The sequence below is a fragment of the Peromyscus leucopus genome, chromosome 2 (assembly GCF_004664715.2).
Source record: "Peromyscus leucopus breed LL Stock chromosome 2, UCI_PerLeu_2.1, whole genome shotgun sequence".
Taxonomy (NCBI): Eukaryota; Metazoa; Chordata; class Mammalia; order Rodentia; family Cricetidae; genus Peromyscus; species Peromyscus leucopus.
Window position 1 is genome coordinate 5,299,055 of NC_051064.1, and position 18,457 is coordinate 5,317,511.

An 18,457-nucleotide genomic window follows, 5' to 3' on the forward strand; every position below is an offset into this window, starting at 1 on the left:
GACTGTCCATCAAGTAAAGGAAAATCGGTTTTTCAGAGATGACCTGAGCTGGCATTAATTCCTGGGAAGACAATCACAGCAGTCAGAATGGAGGTTGTTGAGACCACGAGCTCAACGGTGTTTAAGCTCAGTTCTCTCCGACCCATTGTGCACACTCTGTAGCTATCTTCTTGTTCTATAAAGCATAACCAGAATGGACACACTTGGTTACTGTCAAAATCTTCACGCTAGTTCTGATTTGATAGAGAAGGCCAGCAGAAGACACTAGAACAGTGGCTCTCAACCTGTGGATCGAAATCCCTTTGGAAAGCCTCTATCTCCAAGAATATTTATATTACGATTCATAACAGTAGCCGAATTACAGTTACAAAGTAGCAACAAAATTACTGTTGGGGTCACCACAACATGAAGAACTGTATTAAAAGGTGGCAGAATTAGGACGGCTGGGAACCACTGTACTGGGACGTCCCTACTTACCAAGTAAACTAACACCAGTGCTGTATTCCCTGGAAGAATTGCAGCCACTGCGGCCAGCACAGAGAACTCAGTATAGGAGGCCATCCCTCGTTCCCATTCAGCTGGTTTACACATGGCCCCGTACAAACAGATGGTCTTAGAGAATGACAATTTATTATCAGAAGCTTACTGGTAAACCCAACTGTAGCTACTGTTCTAGATGTAATTTCATGGCTGGAACAAATCAAGGATCCCTGAGCATCTGGCATGCCACTATTGATCTGACAAGTTTCCTTTTACCAAGCCTGATAGTAAAGGCACACACCTCACAGCTCTACCAGTTCTCCAGCTCTGTGCTATAACCTAAACCTTAGGAATTTTACTGTGAACCCATTCCGCTGGACTTCATTCTGGTGATGGAACCTTGGGGAGAGCAGCAGCAACTCTATACTCCAGACACACAATAAGAAAATCATATGCCACAGGGGAAAATGAGCCCTGCCCGGTGAAAATTCTAGGTTTGGTGGTCTGGGACATATTTAGGTATCCCTTATTCCTAGTAGAAGCACAATGCCTAGTGGTTCTGGCTGATGTCTAGAGGCAACAAATACATTTCTGATCTGTGTTTCTATTCTTTTTACAAGTTAACTCAAACCTGCTAGTTTTTCATGAACCCAGAAAAAGAGAAGGTTCTACAACAGACCCAGGTGTTCATGCAAGCTGTTCCATCTCTTGGGCTGCATGACCTGACAGATACAGTGGTACCTGGAAATGTCCTGCAGCAGATGTAAAGAATGGAGACTTGGATGAGCTTCTATAGGTGACCTAGAGTGTAGAACACGGTAAAACTGAAAGACGGAGGAAACATCAGTAGGCAGAACTCTGAGCTTTGTGCCCAGGCGATATTTTGCTTGGAAAGAGAGTTGGCTTAAAAAGGGGGTAAGTAGTTTTACTGGATGGTCAGGAATTCAGAAGGAACATGAATGTCAAGTCGAAGACAAGGCATAGGAGAAATATTAAACAGACCTCTCTGAATATAAGTCAGCTAGCATTAGCCCTTTATCCTTTTCTAGTTTCACTATCCATTCATCTCCTGATGGACACCAGGCTGTTTGCAAGCTCTGGTTATGATAGATAGAGCACCAATAATCATGGGCAAGTGTCTCCAGTAAGATGTAGAGCCCTTTGGGTATATGTCCAAGAGGAATACAGCTAGATCTTGTGGGAATGACTTCAAATAAGCAAGAATATCAGTCCTATGGACATCAAGCAACCTCTTTGCCTTTCTCAAATGGGTTCAAGCAACAGTGGCCATGGCAGCCAGGATGCACTTCCATCTTAGTGTTGAGGGGTATGTTAACAGGCTCCAGATGGTTGCCTAAAAGTTTCATCAAGGTGGCAGGCACCCATATATTATTTACTTGTTTGTTTGTTTGTTTACTTGAGATAGGATCTCAGGTAGCCCAAGCTAGCCTTAAACTCACTGTATAGCCAAGGATGGCTCTGAACTCCTGAGTTTCTTGCCTCTTCCTCCTAAGTAGTGTTGGAATTACAGGTGTATCACTACATACACACACCACCACCACCACCACCACCACCACCACCACCACCACCACCACCACATATCTCTGTGTATGTGAAATGTGTGTGGTGTATGCATGTGTATAGAGATGTACACATCCACATGTACACTTCTGGAGGTGACAGGAGGAAGCTGTCTTCCTCTATCACATCTCCCATTTCCTTGAGAAAGGGTCTGTTGCTAAACCCAGAGCTGTCTTTCAGCTGGACTGGCTGACCAGCAAGTTCTAGTGACCTCCCGTCTCCGCCCAGCTCAGCACTAGGGTAGAAAATGCATCGAACCCAGGTCCTCGTGCTTGCTCAACTGAGCTCTCTCCCAGCCCTAAGGCCTCCATCTCTGCGGGAAGGAAGTTATGTACGAACTCAGAAACACTGACTTCTTCCTACCTGTGGTGACATGGTTATAGTCCCTCCTAAATGATGAGGCAAGCAGCCAAGAGCAGAGAGCAACTTCAAGTTCCCAGGACAGTAGTATTCCCTAGGCCCGCCACCTGCTGAAAAGCTGATTACAAGACCCCATTCTGTACAGGAAAGAAAAAAAAGGAGAGTACAGCTGGGCTGACACTCTGAATATGGATTTACTAATCAGTATTCCATGGTAAGAATGAACCATGGTTTACTTAATCATTAACTAGTGTTTTTTAAAATAAACATACAGATTGTTTCCAATATTAAAAATAAAGCTGGGCTGGAGAGATGCCTCTTCCAAAAGATTTGGGTTCAACTCCCAGTACCCCAAATCACCTATAACCCCAGTTCCAGGGAATCTAACACCCTTTTCTGGTCTCCGAGGGCTCCAAGCACACATGTGGTGCACAGACATACATGTAGGAAAAACACTTATACACATAAAATAAAATTTTTAATTAAAAATTTATTAATTAAATAAAGCTGCCATGGGACTGGAGAAATGGTTCAATGGTTAAAAGCACTTGCTGCTCTTGCAGAAGACCTAGGTTTGGTTCCCAGTACCCACAAGTGGTTCAAAACCATCTGTAATTCCAGTTCCAAGGGTTCCAACAGCCTCTTCTGACCTTTTCAGCAACTGTACCCATATGCTGTACAAACATACATGTAAGCAGAACATTCACACACATAAAAATTTTTAAATTTTTTTTAAATTAAAAGATAAAGCTGCTATGAATATTTGGGTTTAGGTTTAGGTTTCATATTTTTTTTTTTGTTTTTTTTTTTTTTGAGAAAGGGTCTCATGCAGGCCAGGCTGACCTCAAAGTCCTAACATCAAAGGTACCTTCAATTTCTTATCCTCCTGCCTCCACCTTCCAAGCACTGGGGTAGCCATCACTATTCCGTTTATATGCTGCTAGAGATTGAACTCAGGGCTTCATGCACACTAGACAAGGACTCTATCAACCGATCCACACCCCAAATCTGAGCATAGGTTCTCACTTCTGTGAAATAAACAATCTCTCCCCATTTAGCATCAGTTCCCAGTGCTCACTGTTTCTTTGGGAAACTCAACTGTGTCTACTGCATCGTCGGAGTCCAGGCAGTTGGCCGAGCTGCAGACTCCTGAAAAAAGGCTGGTGACATGCCAGCATGACTCATGGCCAGCAGCTACCACCAGGGAAGTCCACAAACCTTCAAAGAAGAAGGAAAAACCCCAACTAGTCAAGACCGTATACTTTCATTTCTAAATCCTACAGCGCGGGCTCTGTTCAGATGTGGTTAGTTTCTCTCTGGGGCCTGTGGACATGCCCTCAACACTAAGATGGAAGTGCATCCTGGCTGCCACGGCCAGTGCTCTTGAACCCATTTGAGAAGGGCAAAAGAGGTCGACTGATGTCCACAGAACTGGTAGTCTTGCTTCTCTGAGGTCATTCCTGTTATTTAATGCCAATAAATAAAAACAAAAGTAAAGGTTATAATCAGGTTCTAAAACTAATGTAATAAAAAAAAAGAAAATTTAATATAGCCCTTGGAAGAAAAATAAAGACATTAAAAGGAGGTAGCAAGGTTTCTGGGCAAAATATGGGTGTTAGCAAAGGTCTACAAGTAGAGAAACTAAGTCCGGGCATGAAAGTGAGAAAAGGGTCTAAATGGGTCAGGTCATATGATCACCCTTCGGATATAAAAATCATTTTTCCTTTCTGGAAATGATGTGACTACTGCTTTTAAGCATATTTTAAGTGTTGCTATAAGCCTACTCCCTTGAGAAGTCTATCTACTTCAATTTACTATCTCATTGTCTTTATATTAACTAGCAATTTTCTCTAATGTGGAAATGAATGTTTCAGAAGATTTTTATTTCTAACTCTTAGTAACTCTTCCAGAATTCTGCAATGTAAAGAAAAAAGGCTGGCATCGTGGCTAAAATCAGAAACATTTTTCAACATTCCTTTACAAATCTAATAATTTTTAAAGTGGAATGTTTTGGGTTCTTTGTCAATAGAAAACTGGGAAGAGAAAAAAGAAAACTGGGAGGGTAAGAATGAAGGGTTAAATAAAAGCACATAATTTTGTTATTATATTTAGTGGACTTGAAACATAAAGAATAACATCATTTTCCCCTTTATATTGAAACTGACATGCTACCTACTGCGATGAGGCACTCTCTCTGTATAGTGAAACAAATCCTTTGGTATTCGGAAAAGAACTCAATGACTAATTTCATCTTCTATCATGAACTGGAGAGACTGCTTAGTGTTGAAGAGCACTTGATGCTCTTGGGGAACATCCATTCCCAGCATCCACATGGTACACATAGAAACATGCAAACAAAACACTTGTTCACATTTAACAAACAAACTATGTACTGGAAAATTCAAGGGTTTTTTGTTTTGCTTTGTTTGTTTGTTTGGCTTTTTGAGACTGAGTCTCTCTACAGAGCCCTAAATATCCTGGAACTCACTCTGTAGACCAGACTGGCCTTCAACTCACAGACATCCACCTGTCTCTGCCTCCCAAAGTGGCAGGATTAAGGCATGGGCCACCACACCCAGCTAAGATTTTTAAACAAACAAAAATTAATAAGAAAGTAAAAATACTTAACAATTATTTACTTGAAATCCAGCCAAGATATTGTGAAAATAAATCAAACTACGAAGTATACTATAATGTCAGTATTCTCAGTAATCTAAAGCAGAAAGATGTTCAACTGCAGGCCCTAAACTTCTTGAAAACCACTTTTGCAATGTACTGAAGAGGGATAGGACACCCTCTTCTGTAAGGAAGCAGTAGTACTTGCCTGGACACAGGAAAAACCCATTCTTTGCTCAATACTGCCATCTTTGGGCAGTTAACATGGGTCATAAACTACAACAGTTCATATTATCATAGTGTTCAGATTCATGTTGTCTAAATGAAATAGGAGAGATTAAGTTTTAAGATTTAGGAGTGGAAAGGCTGGGATGTCGCTGAAAGATACAGCAACGGTCTCTCGTGTGTTAGGGTCTGGCTTCGATGCCCTACCCCACAAAAAAAAAAAAAAAAAAAAAAGGCACAGAAAAAATATATTTGCAAAAATCTTTATCAAACATTTGCCAGTAGTCTTTTATGCACCAGAATGAGCTGTGTTGATCACAATAATGAGTAATATATTTGGTCCTTACACTCAAAATAAACAAAACAACTAACAAATTGAAAAAAATACCAGCATCAAGGCTAATGAACCAAAGGAAAAGAGATGTGGCCACGTGAGCACAAAAGTCACCATAGAACCCACAGGGCCTTTAAATACAAATTCCCTTTATCTATAACTTCCATGAGAAATAGGACAAAAAGTTATGTGGATCAATTCCTGACTGCTTGGTATATATGAAATGCCAAAATGAAACCCATTATTTTATAAGATTCACACATGCTAAAAAAAAAAATGTCAGTGGGTGCCACTTAAAATTTAATCACCATATATACATATATATACACACATACATACACACATATATACATATATATACACACTAAAGTAGGCATCTGAAATGCTATTTTTGTATTTATAACTACTCAACTATCAAACTAAGTTTTACAATTTAAATCAACATATATTCCTACTTAACACATAAGGCATTATGCAGTGGATGGGAAGAACAAATGAAACCTAACCCTGCTCTCCAAGAGTTATAATTACAAAGCAAGATAACAGGCTCAAAAACGACTTCAGTGAAACCACAGAGCTGTCAGCATAAAGACAATTTGAAGTGAAGCACAGGCCATTCAAAGGTGTTTCATGTGGTTGGGAGGATCACCAAGGCTAGACAAAGAATGAGCTTTACAGTGAGTCTGCACAGGGGAAACATATCTCAGGGTGGAGAGCATGGGGAGAGCAATTTATTTAGGAGACAATATTTATCTTTAAACAAAACCAAGCACAAACCATCTAACCAATGAAATCTTACATAAAACCCCCAATTATATGCCATAAATGTAATTTTGTGACTACAACTGTATCACATAAGCTCACTTATCAAGTAAAAAATATAAGCATCAGCAATTTTGACTTAAAATCAAGGATAAAGGGTAATTCCAGCTCCTAATTTCTGGTTTGGTTTGGTCACCCAACATCAAGAACACCCACTGATGGCCTGTTCAGCTACAGGGCACTTGCACAGGCACATTTGAGGCCCTTAGTTCCACTCCGAGCAACGCAAAACAATAAAACAAATGGGCACAGAATAAGAAGCCCATGGAGATGAGGTGGTAAGGAAAAAAGTGTCACCAACACTGCACCAGGGAGTTGTGTGTAAGCTTTCTCTCAGTGGGCATCTTCCAGATTTGCTTTCACATGCAGGAATATCCACTACAGCCTTATCTTTATTACGGGGAACAAAACAGCAACAACCTGAACATGCAAAAGGCTGGCCTTTTCTAGTTAAGTAAATTAGGTTCTGGCCATAATATAAAACATCAGCAGAATTGTAGTGTGTATACACTGATCATTTGAAGCAATATGGAAAATACTCAAAATTATACTTAGGTGAAAGTACCAATTTTCAGTATTAGCAAATAAACTACAATATGTTTACTGATAGGGACTAGTTTTTTTTTTTTTAAATAAATTTATTTATTTATTTTACATCTTGACCACAGTTACCCCTCCTTCCTCTCCTCAATCCCTTCCTCCTATCCCCTTTCTGTTCCCACCTCCTCCAATCCACTCCTCTATTTGTTTAGGAAAGAGCAGGTCTCCCATGAGCATCAACAAGACATGGCATGCCAAGTTGCAGTAAGACTAAGCACCTCCCCTGTATTAAGGCTGGGCAAGATGACCCAGTATCAGAAGTAGGGTCCCAAAAGCCTGTAAAAGCGATGGAGACAGCCCCTGTTCCCACTGCTAGGAGTCCCACAAGAAGACCAAGCTACACAACTGTCACATATATGCAGAGTGCCTAGGTCAGTCCCATGAATGCTCTCTGGTTAATGGCTTAGTCTCTGTGAGCCCCTATGAGGCCAGGTTAGTCGATTCTCTGAGTCTTCTTGTGGTGTCCTTGACCCCTCTGGCCCCTACAATCCTTTCTCTTCCTCTTCTGCAGGATTCCCTGAATTCCACCTAATGTTTGGCTGTGGGTCTGCATCTGTTTCCATCAGTTGCTGGATGACACCTCTCTGATGACAACTGGGCTGGGCACCAATCTTGTCACAGGAGATGGCCAGTTCAGTATGTGCTGTATTTGGGAATCTTAGATGGGGTCATCCTTGTAGATTTCTGGGAGATTCCCTTGCGTCAGGTTTTTACCTGACACCAAAATGGCCCCCTTTTGCCGATGGCCATGTCAAAGAAGCAGCAGGTAGCAACTGACTTTAGGGTGTCTGCCCACCAGGAGATAAGTCCATGATGGACGAATCTCTAATAAAAAAGGCCCCAAGACCAGAATCCAGAGTGTCTTTTGCTTTTGCTGTGCCTTTACATGTCACTGCTGCCATCTTTCTCTGGTATCTTGCATGGTGTGAATGGGTTTGAGGAGATCCCCACTGCCTGTAATGTAGTGTGTTTATCTCATGGAAACATCCTGTTCTACCAGGCATTTTTACCTGTTGATTATTATGAAGATGATTTCCTTCTAAGCTGCACTGTTGAACTGATAATAATAATGTTAGTTTATACAGAGTTTTGATGAATAAAAATATATAAAAGAAAATGTCACACAGCTAGGGCCTGTCAGTTTCACCTAAGAAGCTACACAGAACACAGTTCAGGTTAATGATTAAGGAAAACAACTGAGTCCCAGGAGCCAGGCTGGCTCTAATTCTTTTAATCTTAATGCTAAAAGATGCAGCCACAAGTTTCAGTATGCACCATTAGCTGCAACAAGGCCTTATCATAACTTCAGGTTAGATCAGATGTTTTGATAATAGCTTTGAGGCGAAAAACTCAAGAAGACGATCTAAAGTTTTAGAAAGGCACATAGTTGAGTGAGGAAATCTTCTAAGGTCCCCCAGGCAATGATACCCTTTTCCAGTAGTCTTTTCAGTACGCCCTTCCAACGCCCCCACTAAACTGATCACTCATGTTCCCATCCCCACCTGTCCTCAGTCTACTCATGACATCTCTTATATTTCTCCTTCCCAGAGAGATATGGGTGTCCTCCCAGGAACTCTCTTTGTTACCTAGTCTCTCTGGGTGCATGGATTTTTGTAGCATAGTTATCCTTTATTTTACAGCTAATATCCACTTATGAGTGAGTACATATGATGCTTGTCTTTCTCAATCTGGGCTACCTCAATCAGGAAGATTTTTTTCTAGTTCTATTTGTCTTAAAATTTCCTGATGTCCTTGTTTTTAACAGCTGAGTAATACTCCATTGTGTAAATTTATCACATTTTCTTTATCTATTCCTCAGTTCAACCTAGATGAAGGACATCTAGGTTGTTTCCAGGTTCTAGCTATTACAAATAAAGCTGCTATGAACATAGTTGAGCAATTGTGCTTGTGGTATCCTTTGAGTATATGTCCAAGAGTGGTATAGCTGAATCTTGTGGTAGATTGATTCTCAAAATTTCTGAGAAACCACCAACCATATTGATTTCCAAAGTGGCTGTACAAGTATGCACTCCTACCAGCAATGGAGGAATGTTCTCCTTGCTCTACATCCTCTCCAGCATGAGCTGTTGCTTGTATTTTTTATCTTAGCCATTCTGGCAGGTATAAGAGGAAATCTCAGAGCCATTTTGATTTGCATTTCCCTGGTGACTAAGGATGTTGAATATCTTAAGTGTTTCTTGACCATTTGAGATTCTTCTGTTGACAATTCTGTTTAGATCTGTATCCAATTTTTTAATTGGATTATTTGGTCTGTAGATATCTAGTTTCTTAAGTTCTTTATACATTTTAGAAATCAGCCATCTATCAGATGTGGGGTTGAAGATCTTTTCCCATTCTGTGGACTGCTGTTTTGTCCTATTGATGGTGTCCTTTGCCTTACAGAAACTTTTCAATTTCATGAGGTTGATGAGGAATATTTGTTTACACTGTATGAAAATGTGTCACTGTGATTGGTTTAAAAAGAGCCGAATAACTAGGCAGGAGAAAATAGGCAGGATTTCTGGGGAAAGAGAGAACTCTGGGAAGAAGAGAGGCAGAAAGTTGCCAGTGAGACTCTGAAGAAGTCAGACGTAGAGTACAGAGAACAGGTAACCAAGCCACATGGCAGATTGTACATTAATAGAAAGAGGTTAATTTGATTTGTAAGAGCTAGTTGGGGACAAGCCTAAGCTAAAGGCCAAACTTTCATAATTAAAATAAGTCTCTGTGTTGTTATTTGTGAGCTGGTGGCCCAAAGAAAAAATCCAACTACACAAGGTCCAACTTATTGTCGATCTTAGTGCCTATGCTATTAGTATTCTGTTCAGGAAGTTTTCTCCTGTGCCAATGCATTCAAGATTATTTCCCACTTTCTCTTCTATCAGGTTCAGTGTATCTGGATTTATGTTGAGATCTTTAATCCACTTGAACTTGAGTTTTGTGCAGGGTGATACATATGAATCGATTTGCATTCTTCAACATGCCACTATCCAGTTAGACCAGCACCATTAGTTGAAGATGCTTTCTTTTCTCCATTGTATAATTTTGGCTTCTTTGTCAAAAATCAGGTTTCCATAGGTGTGTAGATTTACATCTGAGTCTTCAATTCAATTCCATTGACCCACCTGTCTGTTTTTTTGGTAATATCATGTGGTTTTTATTACTATAGCTCTGTTGTACAGCTTGAAATCAGGGATGGTGGTACCTCCAGAAGATCTTTTATTGTACAGGATTGTTTGATCTATCCTGGGTTTTTTGTTTTTCCATTTGAAGTTGAGTATTGTTCTTTCAAGGTCTGTAAAGAATTGTGTTGAAATTTTAATGGGGACTGAATTAGATCTATAGATTGCATTTGGTAAGATGGCCATTTTTATTATGTTAATCCTACCAATCCATGAACATGGGAGATCTTTCCATCTTCTGACAGCTTCAGTTTCTTTCTCCAAAGACTTGAAGTTCTTGTCATACAGATCTTTCACTTGCTTCATTAGAGTTACACCAAGATATTTCATATATCTGAGGCTACTGAAAGTGCTGTGGATATCACTCTATATAAATAAAACACTGATGGCCAGTGACCAGACAGGAAGTATAGGCGGGACAAGGAGAGAGGAGAATTGGGAAAACAGGAAGAAGGGGGGAGAGACACTGCAGCCACCGCCAGGACAAGCAACATGTAAAGATGCCAGTAAGCCACCAGCCACGTGGCAAGGTATAGATTTATAGATATGGGTTAATTTAAGATAAAAGAACAGTTAGCAAGAAGCCTGCCACAGCCATACAGTTTATAAGTAATATAAGCGTCTGAGTGATTATTTTATACGTGGATTGTGGGACTATGGGGCTTGGTGGAACCTGGAGAAAAGCCCTCCAGCAACAGAAAAGGTGTTGATTCTCTGATTTCATTCTCAGCCCCATTAAGTTTTTGTATATAGGAGGAGTACTGATTTTCTTGGTTAATCTTGTATCCAGCCACTTGACTAAAGCTGTTTATCAGCTATAAGAGTTCCCTGGTAGAGTTTTGGGGGTTGCTTATGTATAATATATCATCTGCAAATAATGATACTTTGACTTCCTCCTTTCCAATTTGTATCCCCTTGATCTCCTTTTGTTGTCTTATTGCTCTAGCTAGAACTTCAAGTACTATATTGAATAGGTATGGAAAAAGTGGACAACATTTTCTTGTTCCTAATTTTAATGGAACTACTTTGAGTTTCTCTCCATTTAATTTGAAGGTGGCAACTGGCTTGCTGCATATTGCTTTTATTATGTTTAGGTATATCCCTTGTATCCCTGATCTCTTCAAGACTTTTATCACAAAGAGGCGTTAGATTTTGTTAAAGACTTTTTCAGCATCTAACGAGATGATCATGTGGTTTTTTTCTTTCAGTTAGTTTATATGGTGAATTACACTGACAGATTTTCATATGTTGAACCATCCCTGTACCTCTGGGATGAAGCCTACTTGGTCATAGTGGATGATGGTTTTGATGTGTTCTTGTATTTGATTTGCCAGTATTTTGTTGAGTATTTTTGCATCAATGTTCATGAGTGAAACTGGTAATTCTCTCTCTCTCTCTCTCTCTCTCTCTCTCTCTCTCTCTCTCTCTCTTTTTTTTGGTTTTTCGAGACAGGGTTTCTCTGTGTAGCTTTGCGCCTTTCCTGGAGCTCACTTGGTAGCCCAGGCTGGCCTCGAACTCACAGAGATCCGCCTGGCTCTGCCTCCTGAGTTGGGATTAAAGGCGTGCGCCACCAACGCCCGGCCTGGTAATTCTCTTTCTTTGTTGAGTTTTTGTGTGGTCTGAGTATCAGGGTGACTGTGGACTCATAGAAAGAATTTGGCAATGTTTCTATTCTTTTTCTGTTTCTTTCCCTCTATTTCTATTTTGTGGAATAATTTGAAGAGTATTGGTATTAGCTCTTCTTTGAAAGTCTGGTAGAATTCTGCACTAAAGCCATCTGGCCCTGTTTTTTTGTTTGTTTGTTTGTTTCCTAGCTTGTGAGACTTTTAATGACTGCTTCTATTTCCTTAGGGGTTATTGATCTATTTAAATTATTTATCTGTACTTAATTTAACTTAGGTAAGTGGTATCTATCAAGAAAATTGTCCATTTCTTTCAGATTTTCCAATTTTGTAGAGTACAAGTTTTTAAAGTACTACCTGATGATTCTCTAGATTTCCTCAAAGTTGGTTGGTATATCCCCTTTTCAATTCTGATTTTGTTGACTTTGATGTTCTCTCCCTGTCTTTTAGTTAGTTTGGATAAGGGTTTGTCTATTTTATTGATTTTCTTGATGTTCTGTATGGCAAATGTGTTGCTCTGATTGGTCAATAAATAAAACACTGATTGGCCAGTGGCTAGGCAGGAAGTATAGGCGGGACTAAGAGAGGAGAAAAGAAAGAACAGGAACGCAGAAAGAGTCATTGCCAGCCGCTGCCAGGACAAGCAGCATGTGAAGATGCCCATAAGCCACGAGCCACGTGGCAAGGTATAGATTTATGGAAATGGATTAATTTAAGCTATAAGAACAGTTAGCAAGAAGCCTGCTACGGCCATACAGTTTGTAAGCAATATAAGTCTCTGTGTTTACTTGGTTGGGTCTGAGCGGCTGTGGGACTGGCGGGTGACAAAGATTTGTCCTGACTGTGGGCAAGGCAGGAAAACTCTAGCTACAATACACACACACACACACACACACACACACACACACACACACACACACACACACACAGGTAAACACTCATACACCTGAAAGTAATTTAAAATTTTTTAAAATACAACTAGTAAATAAAGCAAAACCATGAATTTAAACCAAGACTTTCTAATCAAAGAGTACACTCTTTTACAGTGATGTGGCTGAAGACTATCTACAACATGAATCAATTGTGCTTTTAACTATATATATGCATATATACTTAGTTTATATTTGTGTATGTATGTGTGTATACACTAATGTACATACATAAAATTCAAGGAGCATATATTTAAAAACTCCTCTCCATCCTTGGTAATGATTTGCATTTCACATAATACCTTCCTTGTTATTTAAACTCTTTTTAAATTGTTGTGTGATATTTTTTCTGTGTGTGTGTTCTGACAAATAAAGCTTGCCTAAAGATCAGAGGGCAGGGGTAGCTATTAGTTAACCATAGAGGCCACACAGTGGTGGCACATACCTTTAATCCCAGCACTTGGAAGGAGGAAGCAGGAAGATCAGGAGTTCAATACCACCCTGGGCTACAAGAGATTGAGCCACTCTAAAAAAGAAACAGCAGTGGTGTACGCCTTTAGTCCCAGCACTAGGAAGGTGGAGATAGGACTATAAGGTAGGTGGAGACAGGATCTAGGCACCCAATTAGGTCTGAGATTTGTAGCGGTAAGAAGTCTCTAGTGGCTGCTGCTCTGTTTCTCTGATCTCCAGGCAAGTTTTATTTGTCAGAACACGAAGTATCATACAACATAAAATAAATGTTGCTTTTATAAATTGTAAATAAATTCTTTCAAAAGTCCTGATCACACAGTAAGTATTTATTCATCTTCTAATTTTAGGGTACTTTTCAATTAATTAAACCCAGAAACTCCAAAACATGATATGAGACTTTTCTCATAAACTAAATCCCTATCAGTCCCTAACAGCTGCATGCACTCCTCATCACTATATTCGGTATGTCTCTAAGACAGAAATATACCAAAAACTTCCAGGAAACACTAAAATTAAAACTATCAGGGTATGGGCAGCCTTCTCACCACTCTGAAATCATTTTTACTCAATCATTCTTCTGAACAAGCACATTTAACTCTTGTGTAAAGTTTGTGAGAAGTCACAAGCAGATCACTGCATAGACAGAGCAGTATGAAGTAACTGAAGTTTCAGTATGAACTGTGTATACTACTTATCCATGCATTCATTTGTTAGACCTGTTTAACCTTCATTGTCAACTTGAGCAGACAATGGAATCGTGTAGGAGACACACCTCTGGGCATGTATTGAGAGTGTTTCCAGAGAGACTGAAATGAGGAGGAGACTCACCCTGGATGTGGGTGGCACTACCCCACAGACTGAGGTCCCATTCAAGAGGAAAATGAAAAATGAGAAAGAGAACTGACCATCACCATTCATCTCTCTGTTTCCTGGCTCCAGGCACACATAACCAGCTGTTTCTGCTCCTGATGCCCAGGTCTTCTCTACCAATGGGGCTATGCCTTCAAACTATGGTTACAAAGACATCCTTTCTTCCTTAAGCTGCTTACTTGCTCACAGCAAGGAGGAAAGTAAGAAAGACAGGGAATATTTACTGACTACCCACCACAGGTCACACACTGTGCTCAATCCTGGGAACAAACCAGAACAAGAGAGAAAAAGACCTTTGCCCTCCTGAAAGCTCATTCTATTGGGGGAGAGAGCCAAGGAAAACTTTATATCCTCATGTGTACTAAAGTGGCACAAGCTATCATGTTCAAAATTACTAATGCCTGTAAGTTAGAATTAGACATGTGCATAGTGTCTTTGTTATTTTGGGGTTTTCTATTTCTCCAGTGAAAGACTTTATTTTATTTTTGTCTTGTTGAAGTCTACAGTAAAATCTGTAGTTATAGCCTAGGCCTACTTACTTTTTTTTAACTTCTTTTTTTTTTCCTTGAGGGAGGGGGAGGCTGGGCATGCCACAAAGCACATGTGGAGGTCACAGAAGAGTTTGTAGGGATCAATTCTCTCCAGGTCAGGTAACAAATGCCCTCCCACCCCCAAGTGACATTTTTAAATAACATTTTCATGACTTCATTATAACATAAACCCAGACCACTCATAGTGACACATGGGGGGGGGATATCACAAAATTGAGGCCAGCTTCAGGTGATATTAGAGAACCTGTCTCAAAACAAAATGCCTGTTGCTGGAGCTGTGTTAAAGCTTGAGTCCAGCACATACAAGGCTAGGGGGTACCCCAGGGAAGTGTTTTAGTGCAGTTTTGGGTTCTTACAGCAAAACTGAGAGGGTAATATCCCATGTAACTCTTCCCCAACCCCTACAGTGTCTATTCTCCACAAACTCAACCAGTGTGAATCTGATGCATGGTGAAACCCCATGGTTACAAAAGCTTCTCACGAATAGGGCAGTAAGAGTTCATTTAAAGAACAAGCTGGTTCTGAACGCATCACTGAAAAGCTGCCTCAATATGTCTGGTTATAGAGCCCAGCTTTAGAATGATAACTTAATTGCAGGGTTCCAGGTGAGATGCTACAAAGCTGGGACCCTGTAAAATAACCCAGCCTCCTTATATCCTCCTCTCCAAGGCATTTCCTTCCCACTAAACCAAGACTTCCAAGAATTATGAACAAGAGATTAGTGAACTACATGTCACAACCAAATGCATTTACTCGCTAGGTAGCAGAATAATGTTTGCTAAGCTGTGTTAGATTAAGAAAAACTTGGAGACTCCATGCAGTATGAGCTGGGCAGAGTAAATGTAAAATGTTCTGGCCTGCAAGGAAACACCTCACCTCCTCCTGGGAAAACAGAGCACCCTAATTAGAACAAAATTCAGAAGGACAGGAAATCATGGTCATATCTCAGATCTTTCTGTCATTAAACTGATCAATCACTATTGATTATGTGAAACCCACAGATATGATTAAAATTTCCAATAAGTTGTCCTTAAAATAGGGAGATTAATGCAGGCTCATTATGAGGTAGTAAGTATGAGGAGGACTCAGTTTATCACTGTCAGCTTTGAAGATGGAAGAAGTAGCTCCTGAGTCAAAGAATACTGTGTCCCCACAGGAGGAAACAGACAAGGAAAGTTACTCCCCTAAACATAAAGAATTGAAATTTTCAGTATCTCCTTTTTTAGGATACTTAGACTCCTTAAGAACTCTTACTGTGCAAACTTGTATAACCAATATGGAAATCAGTGTGGTGGTTTCTCAGGAAGATGGGAATTGATCTACCTCAAGATCCAGCTATACCATTCTTGGGCATATGCAAAAAGAATGCTTCATCCTACCACAGAGACTCTTGTTCAACCACATTCACTGCTGCTCTATCCATAATAGCCAGAAATCGGAAACAACCTAGATGTTCCTCAACTGAAGAAAAGATAAGAAAATGTGGTATATTTGCACAATGGAGTACTACTCAGCTCTAAAAAAAAAAAGTGAAATCTGCAAGTAAATGGATTAGAAAAAAATCATCCTAGATGAGGTATCCCAGATCCAGAAAGATAAATATAGTAAGTATTCTCTTATATGTGGTTATGAGCTGTTAAGTCAATGATAACCAAGCTACAATCCATAGAACCATAAAAGTTAGGTAGAGAGTAAAGGACTAGAGGGAACAGATAGATCTCCCTAGGAAAAGGGAATAGAATAGTTATGGATGGATTGGGGGGGGGAGACTAGATGAGAGGATTAAGTGGGGAGGGAGAGGAGAAAGGAGACCAAAGGAAGGAGTTTGGTGAGAGACAGCTATGATTAAGGGCCATTTAAAAGGTAGTATGCAAACCTAATTAGCAGAAGCTTCCTAAAATATAGACATATATGAAAGCGGGGGAACCCCAGGAAAGAAGAGGTAGAAACAGTGTATGACCCAGAGGGGGTGGAGGACACCAGGAGAACAAGGCCCTCTAAATTAACATGAGCAAAGCTCATTTGAACTCAAGAGACTGGAGCAGCATGGACAGGCCCTAGGTCTGCACCAGGTCCTCTACATATATATTATGGCTTCCAGTTTACTGTTTTTATGGGACTCCTGAGTGTTGAAACAAGTGCCTTCTCTTGGACTCTTTCCCTTCTGTTTGCTTTGTCCAATTCCAATGTTTTAGTTTTTATCTTTCTATGTTTTATCTTGTAAAAAAGAACTTCTACTGTCCTACTGCTGTGGGATGCCTTTCTGTATGCTGTGAATATGTGTGGCTCCCATTGGATAATAAATAAAGCTGTTTTGGCCTATAGCAAGAAAGCTTACAGCCAGGCGGGAAATTCAAGCAGAGATAGAGGGAAGAAGGGCGGAGCCGAGAGAAATGCCAGCAGCTGCCGAAGGACAAGATGTGAGGAGACTGCTACCACCAGGGCCATGTAGTAACATAGATTAATAGAAAGAGCTAGCTAGCAAGAAGCTTGAGCCATAGGCCATACAGTCTGTAGTTAATATAAACCTCTTGATTTATAAGACCAATTTAATTTATTTATATAAATTAGAAAATAAATTACAAAACCACTTATTTTATAAATAGCTGTGGGACCGTGAGGCCAGGCAGGACCCAGAAACTTCCGGCTACAACGTACACATAAACATTTGTGTTTTAGCCACTACAGGTGACAGAAATCACAAAATTGTGTTGTAGGGTCCTTTCCATTATGTGATCAAAAAAAGTTTTGACACTAAAATGACCCCTTGATCCAAAGAAATGTCGACATGTGTACTGTTCCATACTACTCCCTAGAGAGTGAAAACAAGAATTCAGGTTTTTTCTTATGTAACCCAATTTAATGTATAACCAAATCTAATCCCAGAAAAATCCCTGCCTTGTCCTTATCTCTATTTCCACTACTTCATGTATCTAAACATTTTATCCTATTCTTTTTACAAAGCGTTTATATTTTCATTCTACACTTCCATTTTACACGAATGGAAAAAAATTTTTTTAAAGGTCATTTTCAGAAAACAAAAGTGAAACACTGACAGATCAAATCATGCGCCCAGCTCACAGAAGCTGAAACTGTCATTCGCCTGTCAACCCCCTATCAATTCACTTAAGATGTTCATGACAGGCCAGGAGCCTCCGACTCCAGCTCCTTGAGGCAGAGCTAAGACCTGGAGCCCTTTTCCTGCCAGTTCCCGGGGCCGCCCCGCAGAACCCGCCCGCTAGCCGGCCCAGAGGGACACGCCAGGGGACGCGGAGAGAGCCCACCCTGCCGTAAATGCGGCGGCCAAGTGTTCGGAAGAGAAAGAAAACCCAAGTCCCACGCTCCGCTGCAGGAGGTCAAGGGGAGGACGCGACACCCGCCTGCCCGCCCCTCCCCGCCCCTCCCCGCCCCTAAGTCACCGGCGTAGCCTCCCGGGGACAGAATCCCGCCCCGCCTCCAAGCTGGCCCCGCCCCATGCTAGCCCCGCCCCAGCGTCGCGCGCTGGCCCCGCCCCACGCTGGCCCCGCGTCGGGACGTGGTGCCGCGAGGCCCACTCACCGGCCCGAGCTCTGCCTTCCGCTGCAGCTCCGAGATTCGCTCCAGAGCGCTCGCGAAGCCGCCTGAGCGCGCCCGAGGAGCGGAGGACTCACGGGCCGCGCTCTCGGAGCCACTCTCCGTGCTGGCCTTTCGAAAGGGCTTGGAGAAGAGAAGCGCTCTTAGGAATCGGCTCCCTGCAGCCCCGGCGTGGGAGCCACACAGCGCCGCCATGACGCCTGCGTGACCTCTCACCTCTGGCCTCTTCCGCACGTGCGCG

General features: G+C 41.1%; 1 protein-coding gene across 1 annotated transcript in view; it reads right to left on the minus strand.

The window, feature by feature from the left end:
* Mrps28 (mitochondrial ribosomal protein S28) overlaps positions 1-18,457 on the minus strand; it is a 123,226-nt gene extending 104,769 nt beyond the window's left edge. Inside the window, exon 1 of the mRNA XM_028890406.2 lies at positions 18,202-18,457. Within this exon, the coding sequence (XP_028746239.1) occupies positions 18,202-18,411 (210 nt within the window). The 5' untranslated portion in view covers positions 18,412-18,457. The remainder of the gene's footprint in view (positions 1-18,201) is intronic.